General features: G+C 41.4%; 1 protein-coding gene across 2 annotated transcripts; it reads right to left on the bottom strand.

Annotated features, from left to right (window-relative positions):
* MCOLN3 (mucolipin TRP cation channel 3) lies at positions 1 to 27,006 on the bottom strand. Of its 2 annotated transcripts, XM_047085274.1 has the most exons (12): positions 26,779 to 27,006; positions 22,070 to 22,237; positions 17,381 to 17,534; positions 15,614 to 15,698; positions 15,438 to 15,534; positions 10,950 to 11,049; positions 7,014 to 7,126; positions 6,782 to 6,931; positions 3,140 to 3,241; positions 2,908 to 3,030; positions 1,641 to 1,847; positions 1 to 135 (listed from the first exon to the last, which is right to left on the bottom strand). In XM_047085274.1, the coding sequence occupies exons 1-12, from the start codon at positions 27,004 to 27,006 to the stop codon at positions 1 to 3; spliced, it is 1,662 nt and encodes a 553-aa protein (XP_046941230.1). The 2 variants fall into 2 exon arrangements, with proteins under 2 accessions (XP_046941230.1, XP_046941231.1); XM_047085275.1 differs by lacking the exon at positions 22,070 to 22,237.
* Positions 27,007 to 27,435: the final 429 nt, after the last annotated feature.

Below are 27,435 nucleotides of genomic sequence, written 5' to 3'. Positions count from 1 at the left end.
CTACTTTTTACAACAGCAGAATATAGAACCTGGAGGGTCGTCTTCTAATCTGTATTTTCCAGAATTGGGTAGATCTTTGCATTCTGCTATAAATGTACGAAGTTCAGTCTCTGGGAAGCCATCTTGTTGGTAATGCTACATAGAAGAATTAAAAAAAAAAAGTTCTCATTAATAAGTCCCTTGAAAACAGCTTTATTCCACATTCAAAATGGATGATTTGTCAAGGGAGGGAATCTTTCTAAAGGGATAATTCAGTCACTTTCAAGTATTTTCAGGGAGATGTAGCCTCTAGAGACATTCTTAGGTTTAGCTAAGGAAAAGTCAGTCTAGAATTCTGCAGTGTCCTCCTGGGCTCTCTTTTATGGGTCTGGCTCAATCCAAAATAGGCATGCTGAATCTGAGTCTGAGCCATCCTTCCAGGAAGAATCCATTCTATATACCCTTTGGGAGTCTCTCTTTCAGACAGACAGGTTTAAGGGTCTTGTACTAACATCAGTTTAGGGTCTAAGATCTCTAGAGCATGTCCTGACCAGAGAGGATCAGCCATCACTTGCCCACCTGACAGGTGCTTTGGGCCCATGGAAAAAGGTAAACACCTAAACTGTGAGTCTCAGACTTGTATCATCAAGAGTTGTTAACTAACATTAGTACCTTTGAGACCTTGGCTACCACCCTTGAATAATATATAGTTCTCTGCATGAAGAGCTGAAGGCAGTGAATTTTTAGAGCACAGTGGGGCAGGATTTAGACAGGTACAACTATGTTCTTTCTCAGTGGCCTTGGTGACTCTAAGCACACATCTGCCAAGCAAGTATTAATAAAGACAATCAGTTTCTGAAATCTAAGTCAGTAAAAATGAAGTCACGGCCCTGGCTTCACAAGCAAGGTATTCATAATTATCAACTCATCAACTCCTACTAACCCTCTCTTTATCCCCGGGGCCATTTATATGATATCATGTTTCAGTACTCCTTCTCATACCCAGAAAGTCCCCAAGTGGAAGTGTCTATGTCGATGGTATACCTAATAGTATAAGGTTATTAGAAATTTAAATATATAGCGATATTTAGCCTGCTTTTCCATATTTCAAAGGGCTCAAAATAACTTTTAAAATATCCCATGTGAGGGACAATATCAATAATAGCTTTTCAAATCAGCTTTTCTAACACATATAAAGCTTACATGGCTAGCACCTGACATATCAATCCCCTCACTCTTCTGGAGATCAGGCCTCAGGATAGTCCCAGGCAGGTCCTTGCCAAGAGTCTGGGTTCAGTCACAGTACACTCCAAACCAAGAGGTTAATTTTTCTTTATGAAAATTGGATTTTAAATGGTCCCCATCAAATTTTGAAATGCCATATGTTTCACTTATCCAATGCCTACTGGTCTTTATAATTCTACTACAAGTTTAGAAATCTCGTTTGAAAAAAAAGCACAATTACTTAGAGACAAAACCTAAAATATTCTACAAATTCAAATTCTTCATTTCTGTTTCTCAATATGTACAATTGAAGTCTTTCTTTTCCACCTTGAAAAAATTAACATTCTAGCTGTTCTCCTCCCTCTTAGGTACCATATTTTATTGCCATTCTACAAGTTCTGGAAAAATGCTGCTACTTAAGCTCTTGATGAACCTACCTTAATTGTTTCATATGTATCAGTGATCAGTGCAATGAAAAGACTTAAAATCATATATATAAAGAGACTGATGAATGAGTAGAGGTAAATTCTGCTAAACAACCAGACCAAATAACTTTTTTGTTGCATTTTTGCAAATGTGGCAAACATATCATCTCCATTTATCAGAGAGAAAAGGCACTCGGAGACCATGTTCAGAGAACGGAACTGGAAAAAGAAAAGAGAAAAAGTTCACTTTATTTCACATTCCTTCCCACTGGAGACTGTTCATGACACTATACTAAAAAATAATGGACCAGGTATCCTTGTAAACTATGTAGTTAGCCTGCAGTAACTACAAGCATTTGCTATGTGATACACGCAACCTGTATAATGCCTACTGTTTTTCCTGAACAAGCAGCTCCTTCTTTGTGCTCCCCTTAAGGGGAGCAGCCTGAATTGAAGCTGCTGGTTTGCACCCTCAGCGCTTTTCTGAGTCAAGTCTGACCATTCCCTCTGCCTACATGGAAAGAGATCCTAGAAACACTTATGCAGAGATACCCAAGTCCTAACACCATGCATGCTCATACTTCTCATTTTAAAGTTCATTCCATTTGGGATAATGGTATTATAATCAGGACTGACTCTGGTAACAAAAAAAAATGCATAGATTTCTTCAAGTTCCTCACTATACTCCCTTTTTAATAAAATCACATTTCCAAATGTCTTGCCTAAAAAGCTGACTCTTTATTTTTAAAAAATTTTTTTAACATTTATTTTATTTTTGAGACAGAGAGAGACACAGCATGAACAGGGGAGGGGCAGAGAGAGAGGGAGACACAGAATCGGAAGCAGGCTCCAGGCTCTGAGCCATCAGCCCAGAGCCCGACGCGGGGCTCGAACTCACGGACCGTGAGATCGTGACCTGAGCTGAAGTCAGAGGCTTAACCGACTGAGCCACCCAGGCGCCCCCCAAAAGCTGACTCTTTATATTGATGAATCAAGTTGACTCATCTTGACCTCATAGGTGGTAAAAAAATAAATAAATAAAATAAAATTAAAAAAGACATAATTATCTGATATAGTCCACAAAAGGAGGTGAAGTAGCTGAGTGAATCAATTATTCTCTCAAGTTGGTCACACCTTACCAGTTCACAAACATGGCACCAGATATACGACCTTCGACATTTTCAGGCTGAGTCACAAAATAGAAGGAGCTCATTTTAAAAGAATAACTGGCACTATTTTAGGAGCTTGATAGTAACAGGAAAACGTTGTTTATTGGTACCTTATCATGGTAAGGCCCCAGCACAATCCATCCACAGAAGCAATAGCCTAAATAAATCATTGCGGCACAGCAACAGAACCTGATGACATTGGGCAGCGCTGCCTGAAGGGTCAGAATAAGGAGCTAGGAAAGTAAGAGAGGCTGTTAGAATCCCCTTGTCCCTCAGCCAAAGCAGTGCAATAACTCTGAAAGACAGAAATACCAACAGCATGGAGATCCATGGAATCCTTACGTTGTACTTCTGAAAGAAACCGAGGTATCGAACGACTCCGAGCCACACGAGCATGGTGGAAGTCCCAAGAAGTATGCTACAGACGTCATAACTTGTTAGACTCTAAAACAGAGTGGGAAAAAATAACCAGATTATGTAACAGAAATTCACTGGGACAAAAAATATTTGGTTGGCGGGGGGTGGTTAATAGAAATCAATCAGGCAGTGTTCTAGGTGCTAAGGACAAAGAAGTGAACAGAGAGACAAAATTTCCTTCTCTCCGGAAGCTTGCATTCTAGCGGTGGGAGGGGGGGAGAGATAATAGAAATAAATTAATGAAATTCTCACTACATTAGCTGACAGTAAGTGCTGAGGAGAAAATTCAGGGGAGGGGAAAAAGAATGCCTCCAGGGTTGCATTTTAAAAGGAGTTGCATTTGAACAAAGACCTGAGGGGAGTGAGAGTGCAAGCCAAGCAAAAAGCTAGGAGAGGAGTGTTCCAGGCACAGAGACAAAAGATCTCCTCAAAAGATGGAGAGCCCAGCTGCAGTGAGCAATGGGGGAGAGTACCGAGTCACAGAGGTAAGGGGGTAGGTAGTTTAGAGCCTCGTGGGTAATTTAACACCTTTGTATTTTACTCTGATAGGCTGGGGAGATTTGAAAGCTCTGAACAGGATATGATTCCATTTGGCTGCTATGGTTACGAGCAGCCTGCCCAAAGAGTGAGAAGGCAATTGCAATGATAGAGACGAGAGCTGATGGTGGCTTGGACCAGCCTAGTAATGATAGAGGCGATGAGGTGATTTTTAAAGGTAGATTGATAGGATTTCCTCTTGGATTAGATGGAGGGAAGAGGGGATTAGTCAAAGAAGAGAGTCAAGGATAAATGTATGGCTTTTGTCTTAAGCACCTGAAAAGGATTGCCATAAACTGAAGTTAAAAAAGCCATGAAGAAGCAGGTTTGGCCTGTGGAGGTGGAGATTGAGATTTGGGGAGTTCTGTTTTTTGTTTTGTTTTGTTTTTAATTCAAGTTAGTTAACATACAGTGTAGTCTTGGCTTCAGGAGTAGAACCCAGTGATTCATCTCTTACATATGACAACCAGTGCTCATCCCGAAAAGTGCCCTTCTTAATGCCCATCACCCATTAACCCATCCCCCACCCACCTCCTCTCCAGCAACCCTCAGCTTGTTCTCTGTATTTAAGAGTCTCTTATCATTTGCTTCCCTCTGTGTTTTTATCTTATTTTTCCTTCCCTTCCCGGATGTTCATCTATTATGTTTCTCAAATTCCACATATGAGTGAAATCATAGGATATCTGTCTTTCTCTGACTGACTTATTTCACTTAGCATAATACCCTCCGGTTCTATCCACATTGTGGCAAATGGCAAGATTTCATTCATTTTCATTGCCAAGTAGTGTTCCATTGTATATGTACACCACAGAGTATGTTAAATTTGAGGTGCCAAGCAGACGTCCAAATGAAGATATGAAGGTGACAACTGAATATCTGAGACTGGAGTTCAGAGAAGAATTCCAAGCTGAAGACACAGATTTAGAAATCATCGGCAGAGAGGTACTATTTAAAGCCATGGACAGGATGAGAGCACCAAGACCGTGGCAGAAAAGAAAATATGTCCAAACATTGCACCTTGAGGCCTTGTCACTTTAATAGGTTGGAGAGATGAGAAGGAACCAGCAAAGGAAGTCAGAAGAGCAGCCTGTGATTTAGGATGGAAACCAGGTAAGTGATAGCTCAGGGGAAAAGTGCGCCAACAAAGAAGGAATGCTTGCAGTGTTAAAATCTGCTGATAGGTCAAGATGAGGATAAACAATGAATTATTGGACTCAGCAACACTGGAGGTCATCGGAAGGAACATTTTCTGTAGGGCGGCCGGATTGGAGCAGATGTAACAGAGAACAGGAGGAACAGAATTAGAAACAAAGGTACCTACGCTTAAGGTCTTTTGCTATGTAAAGGGGAGCCAAAAAAATAGGGAAGTAGCTGGATAGAGAATACGTTGAGATTTTGTCTCTTATCAAGGAGAAAGAACACACATGCTATTGGGAATGGCACGGCAGAGAACGGGAAACTGATGATGCATGGGGAAAAGGAAGAAGAAAAGCTGGAGCTAAGTTCTTAGGTAAGCAAGGGGGGGAGGGGGGTTGGCATCTGGGAGGCACATGGGGTTGGCCATGGAGAGTAGCCAAAATAATATATCCACAGAAACAGAAAAAGCAGAGTGTATGGACACTGATGCTGGCAGGTAGATAAATGAAGTGGAGCCTTGTAGAATTTCTTTCTTTCTTTCTTTCTTTTTTTTTTTTTTATCTGTGGTTTTGTGAACTAGGAAAGAAGGCCATCAATTGACAGTGAGGATGGGGCAGGGGTTTTAGAGTTTCCAGAAGGGATAAAAACGTGCAACGATCATCTGAAAGATGGGGGAGTGAACGGCCTAGAAAAATGTAAAAAAGATTGCTGGACACCATTAAGAGCTCAATGAGGTTAATGATAGTTGAGGCTGGTAAAAATAAAGATTTGCTGCATATCTCCTGTGCTCCTTTCTTTTTGTTCCCTAGTCCAATGATAGGGACTCCATATCATCCTAAATCCAACATGCCTGGGCTGTTTTCCCCAGCTCCCTTGCAGTTAAATGTGACTAAACGCTCTCCAGTGGGATGTGAACAAGAGCAAAGACTACCAAGACTGCCAAGGCTTTCAGACTGGAAAAGCTACCGCCGTGCCGCCGTCTCGTGTTGCCCTTCCCTTCCCTTCCCACACAGGCTGCAACCTGTTCCTGAGGTGACCCAGGATCAACCACACAATTTGGGCTCCAGAGAAACTCAGTGGCAGGAACGTGGGTCCCTGACTGACCGCGTGGAGCTGAGTGAGTTGCCAACCTGGGAAACCCACCCTGACTATTACATGAGGGAGAAGTAGGCTCCTATCTCATCTGAGCCATTGCACGTGGGGCCTCTGACAGGGAATCTCAATCAGCAGACTCCCCAGGTGGCTCATCCTCACACTCAGTTGAAGCCAGGGCTAGAAAAATATAAATTTGAACAAGGTCAGTTTGAACAGTATCAGGTTTTTTTAATTTGATTTTTGCTTTGGCGGCGGTGGCGGGGGGGGGGGGTGATTTCTAGGCTGGGTTAATCCTAACTTAGAATGGAAAATCTTGTAGCTTATCAACGGGGAAAGTAAGAAAAAGGCAGCAACTGTCATCACTCACACAGTGGTAGCCTGGCTTCACTTTCACCCAGGGCCCTATTCTTTTTGTTGTTGTTGAAGATTCTAGCATTTCTTGTGAAAACAACAACAAAAAAACCCACCTCTTACCTTCTTTACTTTGGGACATCTAAGAATTCTCGGGCGCACCCCTAGAGCTCAGATTTCATCAGTGTAACATGGAGTATTTTTACCAGGTACCCAAATGACTGACTCAGAGGCTTGTATATACCTTTGAAAAACTCTGCCTAAGAGATTGCCTGACTAGACTTAAGAAACTTACTGTTATCGATTTTAAGTTTACTTAACACAATGTTTGAAAGAAACCATTTACTCTGCAAATTCTCACATTCCGAGAAAATATTAGTGCCAATCTGATACTAACAATGGCATAAATAGTAAAACAAAACAAAACAAAAACAAAAACCACTTTACCTTAGCTTGGATTTCCATTTTCAGAATTGATCCAATAATTGTCAATATGTCACTAATAATAATCATGATGTACCATCCATTGACGAATTCCATTTGATCAGAAACAGAAACTTCCTTCTTGTAATGGAGGAGGAAAAAATTGACAAATTCCTTTAGGGGAAAGAGGGAGGCACAGTGAATTTCTCAGTCAATTACAATGTCCCCAGCATTCCTAGCAAGCAGCAACCCCTACCTGCTGAAGCTGAAGTCCTGTAATCACAGATCGAAGGCACAGGATTAACGAAGCCAAGCATATCAGAATAACAAAGGCATCAAAGATCATCATGTAGTGAGTGTTCTTCTGAACTGGAAGGAAAGAGCATTACCTGCTTATACTGTGGGACATTCATATGGTGACCTCTACTTGGTTTTTTTTTTTCTTTCATTTTTAGCCTCATTTCTTTTAACTGCTGCATGGCATACCACAATATAGATGCATACTCTTTGTAAAGACACTCAGGTTGCAATCTGTTTTTTCCTTCTACAAACAATTCTTCAAGTCCCCTCTGTGCATGGGTGCAAGTGATTCTTTAGGCGAACGAATATCTAAAGGCGAAATTGTTGGGGTAAGTCATATGCATATTTCTAAGAAAGAAATTCTAAGAAATTGCCCTTCAAAAACATCATGCCAGTTTACATACCTACACACATCTCCACGTCTTCTCCACCATTGTATATTAATTATCTTTTATTTTTGCCGATCAAAAGAGCAAATCTCATTCCCAATGACACCTTTATCAGGTATTAAATTACTGCAGGTATTCAAGTACCTTATCTTATCCTTTTGATGTTTTTGTGTGTTTTAATGCGTAAGACAAATACCTCTCATTAGTGTTTTATTAGCTATTCTTACTTGTTTTTTTCCCCATATATTCTTGAGGATCTGATTGTTAAATTCCAATAAAAATCCTACCGGTACTTTTGCAGGGTGGGGGGTGGGGATCATGTCACATTCATAAGTTAATTTAGGGAGAACTGGCATATACATGATGTTAAATCTCTTGTCCAAAAATATGATGTGTTTCCCATTGATTCAAGTCTTTTTGTTTCCTTCAGAAGCATTTTCAAATTTTATCTGAACCCTTCACACTGCTTTTTAGAGTAATTTAGATAATTCAGACATTCTTTCCACAAAGACAACAAAGAGAAAAGGTCCTGGTAAGTGTTCTTCCCATTAGTATGTAAAGAAAGTTAAAAGGCCTTCTTTTGGGGGTGCCTGGGTGGCTCAGTAGGTTGGGCATCCAACTTCGGCTCAGGTCATGATCTCGCAGTTTGTGGGTTCGAGCCCCGCATCGGGCTCTGTGCTGACAGCTCGGAGCCTGGAGCCTGCTTCGGATTCTATGTCTCCCTCTCTCTCTGCTCCTCCCCCACTCATGCTGTCTCTCTCTGTCTCTCAAAAATAAAATAAAACATTAAAAAAATTAAAAAAATAAAAGGCCTTCTTTTGGAAATTACTACTGCCATCAATAAGAGATCTTTAATTATAAGCCTTTGGTCTTTTGCCCTTAATACAGTTAGCCTTCCTGCACACCCTATTAAAACATACCTATCTGGGTATAGAATATTCACCAAGAACCCACCGTGTGGCAGTTTTTCTAGATGCTGAGGATACAAGTGGTGAACAACACAGGCCCCCGACCTTGGGGAACTTCTGTTCTACTGCCGGGAGACACGCAGGGATGTAAAGAAGGTACATGAACAAAATGCTTTCAGACAGGAGTAAGTGCTGCGAAGAAAAGAAAGCACCATAGCTAACGGGTAGTGCTACGCCACCCATAGTCCTAAGCACTTTGTAGGTATTACCTCATTTGATCCTCACGGCAACCCCAGCAAGCGGGGGTGTGATTATCCCCACTGGACAGGTGAGAAAATGAGGCACACAGAGGTCAGGGGAATTTGCCCGAGGTGATGCAGCCAGCAGGTGGCAGCACCAGGATTCAAATCTTCGCAGTCTGTCTCCAGCCTCTGTCACTCTAGGTTAGTGATGCATGGCATCCCTTGGGCACTGTTAGGAATGCACTCTGGCCCCACCCTAGACCCGCCGAGTCAGAAACTGCATTTTCACAAGCTCTTACAGATGACACTAGAGCTCAAAAACCACGGCTCTAGAAGAAGCACACTGCTGGTATGGGTGATGGAGGGGAGAGGCTCATTCGTACAGCATGATAGGGGCCAGGAGGTCTCAGGTGAGACCTGAGTGACAAGACTGTCCCCTACTGGTAAAAAAAAATAACAAGCACTTAGACTAGTTCGGTAATGGGGCGCCGGGGTGGCTCAGTCAGTTAAGCGTCAGACTCTTGATTTTGGCTCAGGCCATGATCTCGTGGTTCATGAGATCAAGTCCTGCATTGGGCTCTGCACTCACAGTGCAGAGCCTGCTTGGGATTCTCTCTCTCACCCTCTCTCGGGTTCTCTCTCTCCATGCCCCACCCCCAGCTCGTGTGTGCTCTCTCTCTCAAAATAAACTTAAAAAAAATCTATTAAAAAAAATTCAGTAATAAAACATCCCACTAATATTGGCCAAGGGGCATCTAATTGTTACTAAAATGTCTACATCTACTTTCGAAAAGCTTAAAAACTAAGAAACAAGCATTTGAGAGAAAGCCTGTGCCAGATACTTTCATATACTCTCATGCTTCCTATTCTAAAGTTTGTGGAGAAGTATTGCAATGTTTACAGATGACAAAACAACTTTGTGTTTCAAATAAACAATTTTGTCATTGAAATAAAATTGTGATTTAAGAGCCTCATATATTTGAAGTACCTAATAGTGAAAAAAATACTAGAATGAAGAAATTTCATGTCATTTTTTTAAAAAAAAATTTTAACATTTACTTATTTTTGAGAGAGAGAAACAGAGTGTGAACAGGGGAGGGGCAGAGAGAGAGAGGGAGACACAGAATCTAATGCAGGCTCCAGGCTCGGAGCTGTCAGCACAGAGCCCAATACGGGGCTCAAACCCACGAACCGCGAGATCATGACCTGAGCCGAATTCGAACATGCAACTGACTCAGCCACCCAGATGCCCCCATATCGTTTATTCTTAATATCTCATTACTGCTTCTGACCTTTGTGACTCAACCAGTAGTTACCCCTAAAGCAATGATTTTCCAAATGTGGCATGAGTAAGGGTGACCTGTACATTCCTAGGCCCCAGCCCAGACCCGGGGACGGCCTTGCAGGGAGCTGGGGTGACTCTTTCGCTCGCCAGAATCTGAGAATCCCGGACCTAATCATTAAGTCCAACACAACATACCAAAGGGGCTAGAAAATGAGATAAATTCTTTACAGTCCATTTTCTGGTTCAGCCCCCAAATTCTCAGTGGTACTCAGTCTATAGTTGAATTCATGTCCATATTTCCAAGAATGTACCCTTTCTTCATTTAGTTTACTTTTTAACCTATATAGAAGCTAAATATAATGTGAGGGATGCTTCAGGGTCAAATCTTTCCTGATGTCTCTCTCACTGTATGACCAGGGGCACCAAGATTCACTTCTAAGCCTTAGTTTCTTCATTTGCATAAACAGGGACGCTGCCTATCTCAAGGATAGTTTCAAAATATTAAAACGCTGGGATGCCTGGGTGGCTCAGTCAGTGAAGCACCCAACTTCAGTTCAGGTCATGATCTCACAGTCCATGAGTTCAAGCCCCGCGTCGGGCTCTGTGCTGACAGCTCACAGCCTAGAGCCTTTTTCAGATTCTGTGTCTCCCTCTCTCTCTGCCCCTCTACTGCTCACCCTCTGTCTCTCTCTCTCTCAAAGATAAATACACATTTAAAAAAATAATAAAAATTAAAACATTAAAATGTAGGAGGAAGCCCTTATGTAGTAAGCACTCAATAAATATTAGGCCGGGTATATGTGATTTTTTGCTGGGGGGGTGCGTGCATTTTTTTGTAAGAACTGGGCCAGTGAGGACACATGTAGAAGTCAGCAAAAGTCATTTCAAGTACTAATAATTTATGTCTTGCCTGGAACATCAGATACCTACAATAAGTTGATCTATTTGCAGAGAATTAGGGACTTGGCAATGTTCCAGTTGTTCCCTTTGATGCTCCACATATCCCAGTAGTTTAATAACCCTTTTATTTAATAACCATTTTGAAAACTAGTAAAAGTCGTCACTTACTTGATCCTGATACGTGCCAGTCTTTACATTCTCTGATGGAAATGTCGTTATCTAAGCTTATCTTAATCCTTCCACTGTGGGCCTTATTGTCAAATGTTATCTGTGAAAAACAGGAAAAGGGTCAAAAACATACCTATAGTTTTTGAAGCCAAGATGTCTCTATGCATTAATTAGGACACAAATCTTTCAGGGTGACAGGATGCCCACCCAGATTCTCATCCCCGTGTCAATGCTAACTCTGTTCAACTTTGGGAAGAGCCCTTTTTTTCTTTGTGAAATGAGAAGGTTGAAGGTCTTCTGTTGAGAACTTTTAGTCTCTAAAATCCCGTATTTCTAGGATAGTCTTCCAGCCCTGGACAACTTATAAAACAGGAGAACTTCTCTCTCCTTCTCACTCTAAGTACCTCAAGATGCCCTCTTGGTATGACCAAGTGAGCTTTTCCCTCCCTCCCTAGGGACTCGGCGGGGGATAGTTTTTATATATATTTATTTATTCACTTTGAGAGAGAGAGAGAGAGACAGCACGCGAATGGGCAGGTGAGGGGCAGAGAGAGAGAGAGTGGATCCCAAGCAGTCTCCCCGCTGTCAGTGCAGAGCCCGACGTGAGGCTTGAACTCACAAACTGCAAGATCATGACCTGAGCCAAAACCAAGTTGGACACTTAACTGACTATCCCAGGCGCCCCAAGGGATAGTTTGTTAGTGCTGTTGCAGTTCTTACAAACACAGAGGTTCATTATTTCAGGCTTGAAACATTTCAGATGGCGCTTCTCTGATTTTCATTCTGGGCCTCATTTTCATCCTTACTCACTCTAGAACCATATGTATAAAAAAAGGATGTGGTGACAGGGAGCCGACAGCCATGTCCTGCTTCAGGGATCACCATTTCAGGACACTGGGCACCAAGTAGGACAAAGCCATGTCAGAACACCTTCCCCAGTCTGTCTTCCCCTTCCGGCTCTCTCCCCTGTCCCCATGCAGGGACAGGGAAAGCCAGACAAGGAGATCAGGTGTGGGTTTTGTTTGTTTTGCTTTGCTTTTAGTGCCTCCTGTCTCAAGTCCTAAAGAAAAAACATTTTTTCAAAAGTCTGTCATTTAAATGAGTTTTACTGAAGCTTCTTCATGCGGGGTAATCAGACATTACTGCAGATGTAAGGCTTCAGATAAATTTAGTGAGTCTGATCACTCTGTTTCTCTTCATGTTGGACTGCAAGCTTCTAACAAATTAGCTAAAATAATATCCAAAAGATACTCACTCCAGGCAGAACCCAGGCAGAAAAAGAGAGAAATCATATTAATAATCACATGTAATTAAAAAAAAATTTTAATGTTTATTCATTTTTGAGAGACAGATAGAGACAGACAGTAACGGGGGGAGGAGCAGAGAGAGGGAGACACAGAATCCAAAGCAGGCTCCAGGCTCTGAGCTGTCAGCATAGAACCTGATGCGAGGCTCAAACTCACTGACCATGAGATCATGACCTGAGCCAAAGCTGGACGCTTAACTGACTGGTCACCCAGATGCCCCAATCACATGTAATTTAAATGTTCTAAGCACTCCAACTAAAAGGTACAGATTATGAAGTTGGATAAAAAAAACAAGAATTAATTCCATGCTGCCTAATAAGAAACCCTCTTTAAACGTAAGACAAATAGGTTAATATCAAAAGGATGGAAAAAGATATACCATGCTAACGCTAATTAAAAGAAAGCCGGAGTGGTTATATTCACATCAACCAAAGTAGATTTTAAAGCAAAGAATTAATATTGAGGTAAAAATTACCACTTCATAATGATGTAAGAGTCAGTTCATCAAGTTAACGCAAGAATCCTAGATGCCTGTGCACCTAATAAAGAGCCTCAAAACACATGATGCAAGAATGCACTAAGCTGCTATGAGTGAATGCTAATGCCCTGCTTTTACATTCTAACCAAATTACAGACATACATAGGAAAGGTTTCATAAATAGCTGTTGCATGAATCAAATATCTGTTATATACCAGATACTTAGGGAGGTCCCTTACATATCTCATATATATGCAGTATACTAGATAGATACATAGATACATAGATACATAGATGTCTTGGCAACAGCTTTGTTAGGTAGGTGGGCATTAATTCTGTTTCACAAACGAGAAAACTAGGACTCAAACCAATTAAGTAATTTGCCTAAAGTTACATAGCTAGTAACTGGTGAGCTATAATTAAAATCTAGGCTTGCCTGATTCCAAAACTCCTGCATTTTATTTTTTTAACGTTTATTTATTTTTGAGACAGAGAGAGACAGAGCATGAATGGAGAGGGTCAGAGAGAGAGGGAGACACAGAATCCAAAACAGGCTCCAGGCTCCGAGCTGTCAGCACAGAGCCCGACGCGGGGCTCGAACTCACGGACCACAAGATCATGACCTGAGCCAAAGTCGGCCGCTTAACTGACTGAGCCACCCAGGCACCCCAAAACTCCTGCATTTTAAATTAGGCATATACTGCCCCAGTTCATGTTTACTTAAACCATAAAGTTGCACTAATTGCTTTTATCATTAAACTACCCTATAGGGTGTAAGTTCTACTACAGTTCTGTGAAACACACTGCTAAATCCACCATGCACAGGGAGAGCTTGGGATGAATCTGCAATAGTAGCAAAAATATAACATCTGCATGTGACTAACCAGCCAGGTTGCTCTCCCCACTGTATTGAGTCATGGGAAAGAGTCTGCATTTTACAAATGTTTCATTCATCCATTCCACAAATATTTGAAGCACCTACTGTGTTCTTTGAGGGATGAAAAAAATTAGGAGAATGACTCCTGCTTTCAAGGAGCTTTCAATCTAGCAGAGTTGATAAAAATCTAGACAATCCTAAAACAAAGGAGAAGGTGGGTGAGCTCATACAAAACATAAAAACAAAACGAAAAATAAAACTTTGGAGTTGCGAGCACAGAATGTGTCCCTAACTGAAGCATTGTAAAAATGGTCCCTGAAGAAGGTGTCAGTTGAACTGAGCCTTGAGGATTATAAAGCTTCTGAAAGTACCATTTCTGAGTTCAAGAGTGGTACAGGACTGGGGCACCTGGGTGGCTTAGTGAGTTAACTGTCTGACTTTGGTTCGGATCATGATTTCACTATTCATAGGTTCGAGCCCTGCATCAGGCTCTGTGTTGACAGCTCAGAGCCTGAAGCCTATGTAGGATTCTGTGTCTCCCTCTCTCTGCCCCTCCCCTCCCTCACACTCTGTCTCTCTCTGTCTCTCAAAAATAAATAAAATGTTAAAAAAAGTAAAAAAAAAAAAAGAGCAGTGCAGGAGGTGGTAAGAGAGAGGAGAAAGAAGAGACAAGACTGTGGATAGGGGCGCCTGGGTGGCGCAGTCGGTTAAGCGTCCGACTTCAGCCAGGTCACGATCTCGCGGTCCGTGAGTTCGAGCCCCGCGTCAGGCTCTGGGCTGATGGCTCGGAGCCTGGAGCCTGTTTCTGATTCTGTGTCTCCCTCTCTCTCTGCCCCTCCCTCGTTCATGCTGTGTCTCTCTCTGTCCCAAAAATAAATAAACGTTGAAAAAAAAAATTAAAAAAAAAAAAAAAGACTGTGGATAAATAGCTCAATTTAAAAAAAAATCAAGTAATATTGAAAATTCATAACCTCCTGGTTAATATTAGGATCAAAATTTGTAGCCTAACTCAAAATAGTCTCATAGTATTTGTGCTTTTTCCTTTAAATGATATGCATAATGACTAATGATACTACATTCTGAAATTTCTTTAAAAAACTTGATTTCTCATCGCCAGTTGTTGAATATCATGGACACAGCTCTGGTACAAACTATCGCTGAAGTCATAGCAATCTGGATTAAGTGAAGGCAAGCTGCATCAAATGCTGTTCAGCATATGCCCCAGATAGCACTGGGGTACTGACCCCGAGCCTCATGAGGAAATGAACTCACCTGACAGGCATCTTATGTTCTCCAGAGAACATTAATAGCGCCATTGGCAACTGGAATATACAGAGCAGCGACGGGCCGAAGGGGGAGAAACCAGAGCATTCAGAGGCAGCCCAAGGAAGGCACTGTGACCAATAAGCAAAATGTGCACACATCTATGGCGAGGAGACTCAGCAGCAAGAACCCTTGGCAATGGCCATACGCAGACAGCCACAGACTGCCAAGAGCCAACTACACGGGACCTACAAGTCTCTACTCCTTTTGTATTTGAACACCTACCCTGTGCCAGGCACCGTTCTTGGGACTGGAGACACTGCACTGAACAAGGCAAGGTCCCTCCCCTCACAGAACTTACACTGAGGTACAGAAGATAGACAATTAACAAGTAAATGACCACAACAAAATAGAGCCAGCTCTACCAATGCTTCTTCTATGCACATTCAAGTGGAAACATCCTATATATTTGATCATGTTTCAATACAAGTAGATGAAACATGTAACTAAATCAAACAGTTTTCCTTCAGACAGGGGCCAAATTCAGCCCAGCCCACACTTACAGTCAGAGTAAAGTCGTAACAGTCAGGGAGCTCGTGATGACGAATGGTCTGCAGATTAATGGCCTTCAGTTTAAACTGCAGCTCCACTGTTAGGAGTCTAGGAAACAGAGGAGCCTTTAGTGCAGTGAAAACATGCACACACAAATATAAGTTATACTCCCATCTGCCTCCCTCACCTGTGAAAGTCCAGTGTTAAGTTGAGTTTATTTTCTTCCAGTGTTCCAATGTGAAAAGGTTCATCGGGCTCTACAAAGAAACATTCTGCCATAGAAAGGAACAAAACATTCTGTAGATAGCCTAAAATAAATAAGTAAAACTGCATCTTGAAAGGATAATACATTTAAGACTAGATTATTCAGATCCTACTATTCTTCTGAATTAAGATTTAAAAGCCAAAAGTCAGTACCCCTTAGTTACAATAAATCATTTGTTTTTCAAGACACGAGTGGATGCGCCATTTCTGGAGTGGGTGGAGGGCAGAAGATATGAATTCAGTCTCATGAGTCTTCTGTAGAATGCTATCTTCCTTCCTGAATCTGGAAGCCTAAATTTTGAGTCCCTTCTCCCTTTTTTGTATCCTAAGCATAAGTTTGAAGAACTTGGAGTACTTAAGACAAAATTTTCTAAGTTTAAAGGATCTATTTTTTTTAAATACTATTTTCCCCTCTATACTAGACTATACTTAAGGGGAAAAAAAAAAAAGGAAGACATGGGGCACCTGGGTGGCTCAGTCATGTAAACCTCTGACTCCCGATTTTGGCTCAGGTCATGATCTCACCGTTCATGAGTTTGAGCCCCACATCGGCAGGGATCCACACATCGGGCTCCACACTGACAGTATGGAGCCTACTTGGGATTCTCTCTCTCTTTCTCTCTCTCTCTGCCCCTCCCCTGCTTGCTCTCTCTTTCTCTTTCCCAAAAATAAATAAATAAATAAATAAATAAATAAATAAATAAATAAACAAACAAACAAACAAACAAACTTAAGAAAAAAAGGGAAGACAGCATTTTAGAAGTTTTCACTAATCTGTACTGTAATCCTTTAGTATCCTTCTCCAAAAAACCTCCCAGTGGCTGTTGTTAAAAGTACTTGAAAATGTAATGTTTTGGGTACAGACTGTAAATAGAACTTTACTAATAAGAATAAGCCACTGTGGGGCGCCTGGGTGGCGCAGTCGGTTAAGCGTCTGACTTCAGCCAGGTCACGATCTCGCGGTCCATGAGTTCGAGCCCCGCGTCGGGCTCTGGGCTGATGGCTCAGAGCCTGGAGCCTGTTTCCGATTCTGTGTCTCCCTCTCTCTCTGCCCCTCCCCCGTTCATGCTCTGTCTCTCTCTGTCCCAAAAATAAATAAACGTTGAAAAAAAAAATTTAAAAAAATAAAAAATAAAAAAAAGAATAAGCCACTGTATTCTAAACTCTGGTTCTGGTTTCTCCTTGAAATGACCCACAAAGATACTAAATAGTAAAGTGCAGTTGAGGGGAGGGAGTTTTATAGACATCGCAAATTTGCAAGTACAACGTCTTCTAAGGATAGTATAAGTCTATTTAACTGGCTTATCCAGCATAAGAGGCAGTGCTATATAGAGGTCAAGGATATAGTGGCTAAGAGCACAGACAGCCTGGGTCAGATTTCAGCACTGCCTCTTCCTAGCTCCATCTGGAATACATCACTTAACTCTCTGAGCCATACTTTAGTCTTCTATAAAATGAGGATAATAATACACCTTGCCTTATTGGTCTGTTGTTGTTGCTTTAAAAAAAAAAATCATGAGTTACAGTAAAGGGCTTGGGACGGTACCTGACACATGATAACTCCTATGTAGTTTCTCACTATGACCTAACAGTACAGACCAAATCAACATTTTCAGAGACAAAATTGCTAACTTTAAGTATAAATCAAGGAGTTAAAAAATAGAAGCTCTAGTTTTTTGAAGAACATTACCAGTCTCCATTTCTGGATCAATGTCAAAGGTATCATTTCCAGGACAGATGTTCCCTTGCTTGTAGAAGTGCTGACAGATCGCCATAGCAGACTGCTCGGTACCCTTGTTCTCATATGCATGATTCCCCACCGAGATACTGCGCAGCTGCAAGTACTTGAACAGAAAAGAGAAACAGAAAATGGGAACACCAGCCAGGCAGAAATGAAGCCATGATTCCCTACCCAGCCCGTCTTTGAAATGGGCAGATCCCAACCTGCTTTCTGGATGGAGACATTCACATTCACACTGACATGCGTAGTACGCGACATGCTAATGTGCACCAGGACAGCAGCCAGAAAAAGCACTCAAGTTTTGGGCTCAAGTCTCATGTCTGTGACTGTGAGCAAGACACAAACTTTCTGAGCCTCTGGTTCCTTGTCTACAAATTCAAGGTTTAACCCACGTCATCTCTGCGGTTCTTTCCTTCTTTAAAGAACTATGTTCAGGAACTGATCTGTGCATTCAGTGTGAATACACACTTTATCTTTGAACTATTTCTTGTAAGATCAGAGTTCCGCTTTGCTGCTTTAATATAGGAAGGGGGATACAGTCGTTCCAAGCTAACTTGCAAAACTTAAGAAAATAGTTTCATCTTTATCTTTGCAAGAATAGTTTAGTCACTTTCACAGCAATATTCCCTCGTCCTGGGAGTCCTCTAAACAAACAAATGTAATTTTACCAATGAGAATCTTATGGTACTTTGGAATAACCATCAACTCAAACTCTGAATGCATTTCTGTAGAAGAAAAAAGGGTTTCAGAGCTTACTATGAACAATGCTGTTTGGCACAAGAAGTGATACGAAGATAGGGATATGGTAGCCATCTCTTGGATTTAGTGGGATGGACACACAGATAAATAATTCAACTATAAAAATGCATGTGAAAATGCTAAAATCAGTGAAAGAATCATTTGTAATCTGGGCCTAGGGAGATAGATGCTGAGCTGGGCCTTGTCCAGGCCGCCACCAGCAGCATTTTACCAGATCTGAGGCATGGTTCTCTGTTCTTATTTAACTCAGCCTCCCACAGCGTTTGATGCAGCCGAGTGCCTTCCCTTTCGCAGGATGCCTTCTCCCCTAGACTTCTGGGACACAGGCTCTCTGTCTCAGTCTCCTTTGCTGAATCCTGCTCCTGCCAACCTCTAGCTGTCAGAGCACCCTTGGATTCAGTCCTCCACTTCTTCACCCACTTTCTCTCGGTAAAAGATCTCAACCAGCCCCACATTGAAACAAGATCTGTATGCCAATAGCTTCCAAATTTACGTCTCCTGACCTTTCCACCCAAATGCATACATGGGTAGCAATCTGCCTGCACGGCACCTCTGGTGTCTAAGAGGTATCTCAAATGCAAACGTGCAAACGGAAAAACCAGCTCCTTCCATGAAAATGCCCTTCTCAATCAGTGACTCCATAAGCCAATCAGCTTCACAGGCCGAAACTTAGAACCGATTCTTCACTCTCTTTTTCTCATACTCCACTTCCGGCCCATCAGAAAGTCATGCATTACTTTCAAATTATCTTCCAAATCTGACTGCCTCTCATCGCCTTGTCCACACCACCTCACCTCTCACCCTGACAAACTGAATCTCTTCCTACTGCTGTGGTCTTCCTGCTTCCCGTCCGTCTCTCACCACAGTCCAGTCTCCATATGGAACTCACAGGACTGCTGGGGCACCTGGGTGGTTCAGTCGGTTGAACATCCAACTCTTGATTTTAGCTCAAGATCTCAGGGTCATGGGATCGAGCCCCATGTCGGGCTCTGTGCCGACAGTGTGTAGCCTGCTTGGGATTCTCTCTCTCCCTTTCTCTCTCTCTCTCTGACCATTGCTCACTCTCTCCGTGTCAAAATAAATAAATAAACTTAAAAAAAATGCACAGAATTGTTACAGGAATAAGTGAATTAATGCACGTAAAGCCGTTAGGACAGTGATACCCAAAACACGAACCTGTTCCAGACTCTGTTCGTGCTGTCCCTTCTCCCTGGAGGGCTCCTCCCTGAGATGGCTGCAGTCTGCCTCCCCACACTCTGGGCTGTCCTGCCCACCTGTCACTTATCAGGGGGCCTTTCCTGACCACCTCCACCCATTCACTCTGCCTGCTGCTGCTACCTTTTTTTTTTTTTTTACAGCACACTTATGTGTACTTATAACCAACTGACAAACGGTATCCTTATTTACTGCCTGTCTCTCCCTATTAGAATATGACTTCCTCAACTTTGTCTATTTGCTCACTGTAGTATCCATGTATCAAAAACACTATCTGATACAAAACAGATGCTAAATACTTGAGGGAACAGATATTAGCCTTTGCTAATATTAGAGTCTCTCCCCCACTGAAAGCGCTCCCATGGCTTCCGGTCTCTCTGAGAATAAATTCCAAAGCTCCTTTTCAGGGCCCGTAAAGCCCTAAGAGATCTAGCCCAGTCACACTCCTCTCCTTTGTATTTCCTCAAACATACTAAATGTATTCTGGCTTCAAGAGCCTTTGCTGTTGCTACTCCTTCAGCCTGGAATCTTCTTCCCCAGACTTCGAATCCTCAGAGAGGCCTTTTTTGACCACCTCGAAGAAACTGTTAACCCTCTTGTGCTACTTAATTTTACTCCATAGCACTCATTACTATCTGAAATCAAATGGTTTGGGTTAAACTTATTAAAATCCACCTCCTTTGGGGCACCTGGGTGGCTCAATCGGTTAAGCGTCCAACTTCGGCTCAGGTCACGATCTCACGGTTCATGGGTTCAAGCCCAGCATCGGGCTCCGTGCTGACAGTGCAGGGCCCGGAGTGTGCTTCAGATTCCGGGTCTCCCTCTCTCTCTGTCCCTTTCCGCTCATGCTCTCTCTCTCTCTCTCTCAAAAGTAAACAAACATTAATTAAAAAAAAAAAATCTACCTCCTTCATTAGAATGTAAATTCCACAGGGCAAGGAATTTATCAAGGCTACTGCTCTAACCCCAGCACTTAAAACCATAGTAGGCATAGAGTAGGTGCTCAAATATTTGTCAAATTCATGATAAGGTAAAAAATATTCTAACACTTTTATAGCAGAAGAGCAATAGTTGCTCTTCATTTATGAGAGCTAATCTCTTCACAGTGAAATGGTAAACTGCTAGGAAAGGATATGTAATTACAGCACTAAGCTCTCCATTGGCCATGGGACTGGGAAAAGGAGGCAGAAATCCACGGTAATAAAAGTAAGCTGCATATGCTGTTAAGGAGCATTACGTCCTACATGTAGGGGGCAAACAGTATGACGTAGAGATAGTTTTGAGGTTTTTGTTTTCTATTCGAGGAAATAAGCGTATTACGCCTTGCTAAAGCTACTCTGAGCCAAATTGGTAGTTTTATTTTGGGGGTGGGAAGGTGTAAAAGGTAAACAAGTCCATTAAATGAAAACGAAGGGTAAAAGATATTGAGTGTAGTAAGGTCCCAAGTAGACCAGCGTGCCTGCAAGGTGGGGGGTGTGATGAGAAGGAAAGCTGGAGAACAAGCAGGGGTCATGAAGTCGAGTCATACAAGTACGGGCCCATCTGAGTGCCCACTGTCTGTGAGTCAATCCTCACAGGAGTCACCTAAAGATCTGAACCTCCTGACCATAGAAACTTGTAAGTCTTGAACCTTGTAAGACCTTGAAACATAAAAGACCCAAGGTGCAGGGCTGCAGGTGACCTGCTAACATTATAGGATATGCTGTGGCCGGACTGCCTTGCTGTCCTCGTAAGACTGTTTGTGGAAGTCTGTGCGAGAGCTGGGTGGTCAGAGATAAGTGGTAGGACTGTGTCCAGCTAAAGGGCAGCCCTGGAGCTGGAGTCAGAGACTCTAGGGCAGGAATGTGGTGTGTGGGACTATGGCTGGAAGGTAGGTGACCTGTGGGACTGACCGATGGGGCCCCCAAGTGGCTGTGGCCTCTGTGGGGCTTTAATCAGGGCTGGGCATCTGTCCTCACTTAACCTCTGCAGCTCTGCCTTGACAGAGGAATTTTTCACACAGACCCAGAATCCTGTGTAATAACTTATTCAATCTCCTTCTATTACTATAGATTTCTGGCCATTGACAGAAAGCCTTGGTGCCGTAAATACATATTTCATTCTGGCTGTTTGCTACCTCATGGTACAGAGATCGTCTCTAGATAATGAGGAGCCATGATTTCACTTTAATAATTTACTTTTTTTGGCAGTTAATCAATGTTACAATAAAATCATTGTCATGTATGACTTTAAGGCCTTACTTAATTTTTAAATGAACCTTCAGATCTTAGTTGCTATATATGCTCTGCAAAGTTAATATTCTCATTATTGGTTAAGAGCCCCTGAAAGTATAAACTCTGAAGACTTAATGAGTACTTACAACCAGGGCCACGGTTAATAATTTTAAATCTTTGAAGCACTCATGCCAACCCCTAGCTCTGATTCTTTTAATGAAGCCTTTAAAGTTTCTGCCTCTCTGTCACTAAACAATAAGTTTTTCTCAGTTTTTAGTTTCATAGAAGATTGATGGTGATATTTTTAAAAATAATTTAAAAATGGTTTTATACCTATCATCACAGAAATGTTCACCCTTCTACACTGGAATGTCAGTTTCTATTATATACATTGCTAACAGTTTCCCGGGCTGTTCTTTCTCCCAAGTAGGAATGCACATACTTGATTTACCTGGTTGACTGCAAAGATGATCTGATCATACACATCACTTTGCGTGTAGACTGCGTAAGTGTCATCCATTCGGTCCACATATCCTTTTAAGAAGAGGTGTTTGAATGCTATAGTGTTCTCTTCCTTGAAAGCTACAACCATCTGGTTACTCAGCCCAAAAAAGACCAGCTTCAAAGAAAAAAAAAAAAAAAAAGGAAAAGAGGGTGAAAAACCAATGAAATAAAAGGTCTCCATATAACGACCAATTTATTCCAGATTCAATGTTTAATTAATCCTGAATGTATTCAATAGAAATTAAAGTTTCTGTAGCTGTTAATTAAAATTTGACCTTAAAGAGAAGGTGGGCTTCTAGTTTTAAAATGAAAGAAAATAAGGGCGCCTGAGTGGCTCAGTCAGTTAAATGTCCAACTTCGGCTCAGGTTGTGATCTCACGGTTGATGAGTTCAAGCCCCATGTTGGGCTCTGTGCTGACAGCTCAGAACCTGGAGCTTGCTTCCGATTCTGCATCTCTCTCTCTCTCTCTCTTTTTCTCTCTGCCCCTCCCCCACCTGCACTCTGTCTCTCTCACTCTCTTAAAAATAAACATTAAAAAAATGTTAAAAAAATTTTTTTTTCAACGTTTTTTATTTATTTTTGGGACAGAGAGAGCCAGAGCATGAACGGGGGAGGGGCAGAGAGAGAGGGAGACACAGAATCGGAAACAGGCTCCAGGCTCCGAGCCATCAGCCCAGAGCCTGACGCGGGGCTCGAACTCACGGACCGCGAGATCGTGACCTGGCTGAAGTCGGACGCTTAACCGACTGCGCCACCCAGGCGCCCCTAAAAAAATGTTTTTAAATAAAAATAAAATGAAAGAAAAGCTTTGCACATTTTCATGTATGATCTTATTTAGGATGTTGCCCCCATCACTAAAAGCTTTATTTCAGAGAAGTCCTTGTTTAGGAATTTAGAGAAGCTAGGTCACTCTGGCTAAAGAAATGGGAAAGTTTCTTTAAGAAAGAAATAATGATGGAAACCCCTGAAGTATGTGCATAACTTGGGTGAGGACATTTGAAGAGCTCAGGGAAAAGACAAAGAAGGTAGAGTACAACTTAGCACTTTGGTGGGGGACATTGAGGATTCCAGCATAATCCAATCGAAGGACCACCAAGAAAAAAATGTCAACAGAAAAACTGGAGGCAGATGGTCCAGGGGCTTACAGGGCAAGTAAAAGATCTTTAAATGGCGAGTGTCTGGGTGGTTCAGTCAGTTGAGCATCCAACTTCAGCTCAGGTCATAATCTCTCAAGTCAGTGAGTTCGAGCCCCGCATCAGGCTCTGTGCCAACAGCTCAGAGCCTGGAGCCTGCTTCAGATTCTGTGTCTTCCTCCCTCTACCCCCTCCCCCACTCACATTCTGTCTCTCTCTCTTTCAAAAATAAAATAAAAACAAAAAATTTTTTTAAAAGATTTTTAATGATTTATGCAGGACATCAAGAAGGTTTTGAAGAAGGTGTACAATGCAATATAAGAGATACCTTAAATAAGTCTAAATCCTCCAATCAAACTATTATATTTAATTTCACCATTTAATTACCAAAACTGTGACAATAAGGCCAAAAATAAAAATATCCTCTCGACTGACCTCTAAATTAAAGAATATTAACAAACATATCCTTACATATTCATGAAGGATTGGCAGCAGAGTTTTATATGAAACTCAGTTATTCATGCTTAAAATCATTGTTTAACTGCATTGCTGTGGTATTAACATAAGCTCTTTCAGTCATAGCTGAAACTTTATGTACTCAAAGTCTCTCTTCCTTCCAAAACCATCTCAGTCTCTTGCTCTTTTGCACATCCTCTCTCTTGCTCACTCTCACTTGTTCTCACTCTGTGACACACACACACACACACACACACACACACACACACACTGTAACTTTAGAACATACACTCTAACATACACTCTGGATCCCAGAGCAATGCAGGGTGTATTTTATATGGAAAAAGGGAACAACATTGAGCACCTAGGTGCCATACCAGGAGCTTTCCTCATACAAATCCCACAGTACAGTTCCTAATATACCCATTTTATAGATGGGTACATAAAGGCAAAGAAGTTAAATAATGTTGTTCAAGTCACATCACTAGCAAGGGTGTAGCCAAAATCTGAACCCAAGTCCAACAGACTAAATCCAAACTCTAGCCACCCTGGCATGCTACACAAAGTAGTCCAGGGTCTTATTGGGGAAAAGTAAAGCACACAAATCTTTTCTCTTTTCACCTCTCCTCATGATGTATGTCCTATACCCCACATATGTCCGTGCTCTCCACCTAACTGGACTTGCGTTTCTGAAGAGCCTCTTTAAGCCAAGTATCCTATTTAAATCCCAATAAGATGACAGCTTGATGTTCTAGGGATTTTACAACTAATGAAGCTGATGACTGAAAAGCCTCCAGAGAATTCCTAAAGACCAATTACCAATGCAGTCAAATACATGAGTACCTCCCTCACGCGAGCACTGAGCTGGGTCCAGAGGATGAGATGTGAAAACAGCAGTCCCTGCCCTCAAAGGTGCACCCATGGCAGAGAGAGAGCCATTGTAATTCAGAGACTAAGCCAGGTAGTGGGGAAAGGGAAAATTTTAGTAGGGTGCCTGTCATCAAAGACACCTTTCTTTTGTTGCTGCAGACACAAAATCTCCAAGTGAACAGAAAGACCACCTTCTCTCCCCTGAAAAGTGGGAATCTGTCACCAAGTCACACTTGCTCAGTCACAAAGTTTTTACGTCACCTCTGCTTGGTTGCTGCAGTACAGATTGAGGAAACATCACAATTAAGAAAAACTCTCAGTTCCTTTTAAGAACGTCCCTAAATGCCTTTTATATGTGTATTACTAACAGGCTTAACATTTTAAACCATTGGTCAATTTTCCTCTTGGGCACCCTAGGAAACAGAGGATGGTTAGATGAGCTCCCTAAAAGATTTAGGAGTAATTAAGAACACAAGTCTTAGAATAAAACCTGAGTTGAATCTCAGCTCTCCTCTTCTAGTTTCCTGACTATGACAATTTTACTTCAGGAAGCCTCAATATTCTCATCCGTGACATAGGGACACCACTACTTACCTCTGACTTAAGAATTGAACATGATGATGCTTAGCCCCCAATATAGCAAATACTCAAGTGGGAACAATCATACTAAGTAGAAAATATTCATGTTCATCTGACACAGGCTTTTCCCTCTACTTATCAGAAACAACACAGATAAAAATTTTCACTATTGTGATGCACTGTATTATCACCTGGAAGAATTTCAATTCCAACTTGCCAATTATTATATGGGGAACTGAACACCCATTTTAATGGTGACATATTAGAGAGAGCAAGCACCTGCCTCTAAACTCTTGATTCTGCCACTGACTAGTCATGTGGCTTTTTAAAAACTCTATAAACATCAGTTTCCTCTTCGGTAAAATGAAGGATGCTAGTTTTTATCCAATAGGAGTGTTATTATAATTAAATGAAATAATGTCCTGGGAGAGAGTAGTCACTCAAATGTTAGTTTCATTTACGTAACACAAGTGTGAGAAATTTAGGCAAAAATTCTACCAACTTCATATGATTGTAGAAATCCCCTTAGCTTCTAAACTTAAGCATTTGTGCCCAACAATCAGTTAAGATTAGTCATTTCAGGGCTTTAAAGTTTTTTTTTCCTTGAATACTTGTTATTTATTTACATATGCATTTTTTCACCAAGTTAAGTATTAATAAAAATAAACCTATCACAACTATTTTTCCTGTTAATATCTGCTTTTAATTTTGCTCTTTTGCTTTTAAGGAGAGATCATTACTCTTACGAGTAGGAAAATATATCTTCACAAGAGTAAATCATAACCAGTATATATAAAGAATTGCAGGGGCGCCTGGGTGGCTCAGTCGGTTGAGCATCTGACTTCAGCTTGGGTCATGATCTCACGGTCTGTGAGTTCGAGCCCCGCGTCAGGCTCTGTGCCGACAGCTGGGAGCCTGGAGCCTGTTTCGGATTCTGTGTCTCCCTCTCTCTCTGACCCTCCCCCGTTCATGCTCTGTCTCTGTCTCAAAAAAATAAATAAACGTCTAAAAAAAAAAAAGAATTGCAAAATATGGTTTTCCCCAAAAATGTCAACAGAAGACGAGGAAATGAGATTCAAACTCTGCTAAATTGAAGTCTCATATTTCACTGTGTATGCCACTCATTTTTAGTTAACTCCACATTTTTCCACATTGCTCAGTGTTGGGGTTCCCATGATCACAGGGCTGTGAGAATCCAGATACTTGCCTTAACAGAAACCTTTGAAATTTCTGAAAAGAGAGAAATTCCCAGGAAACTAACTAGGAGGGTAAAGAATCCTCTGGTTGGGCAACAGCTAGTTTTCATGGATGATTTAAAAACCTCCAGCTTCTCTATTGGAAACCGAATATTAAAATCTTCTTTTCCTAAAAACTGATTCCATTTTGTGACCAAAATTGTAATTTAATGAAAGATGAGAAGGAAAATAATTAAGGAAAAAAAAAAAAACCCAAAGTCTTCTTTCACAAATATTGAAGGGAGAAGGGTTTAAGATTGTATGTTTCCTAATTTATTATTCTCCATTATACATACAGTTCAAAGTTATGAAAAACCACTGTCCATGCTCCTTTTTGTTACTAAAAGAGGCCTTCACTAAACTCATGATTTGAGACGCTTACCTGTATAGTCACCATCGCAATTTTTAGAATTTGTATACCAAGCTTCCATGGTTTTCTACCACGAGCCCAGAACTTCTCACAAGGATTCATGAAAAAAAATTTGAGTTTTCGCCTCATCTGGTCTTCTAACAGAAGCTCCTCAGAGGGCGATGTATGCTGGTTAAAAGTGCAGCGATTTTCCTCTTCTTGAGAGCTGCAGCTACTGATTACAACCTCGGGATTTGCCATCTCTAGGGAGAGGAAAAAAAAAAAAACTATTTACATTCTATAAGTAAAGGTATAAATTTATATTCTTTGCTATCACAGGATAGTTGAAGAAGCCCAAACAAAAGATCTGGTTTCGACTAAGCCCCATTGTTCTAAAGGGCACTTTAGATATTTACAGAATCAATTGGAATTTTGTTTCAATTACTAAGTAAATTTTCACCTGGTTGAAAGTTACTGCCCTCAAGGGCTACTCCTATTAGTAAATGATTGTATGTACATATATATATGTATGTATACACTTTCTGCCTCATTCCGTGACAGAGGTAGTTAGAACAGGGTGACCTGCAAGCCTATGTAATGGTTTTAGAAGGTAGGTGGACCCTGAAATAACAGGCAAAATTTTGTATATATGAAGATATGGCCATTTTTCCTGCAGTGATACTTAAAAAA

This window comes from Lynx rufus, unplaced genomic scaffold (assembly GCF_022079265.1).
Source record: "Lynx rufus isolate CCGP_SWC_20201006 ecotype Redwood Valley unplaced genomic scaffold, mLynRuf1.p SCAF_2, whole genome shotgun sequence".
Classification (NCBI taxonomy): Eukaryota; Metazoa; Chordata; class Mammalia; order Carnivora; family Felidae; genus Lynx; species Lynx rufus.
Note: the sequence above shows the minus strand (reverse complement) of the source record. Positions and strands in the feature narration are given on the sequence as shown.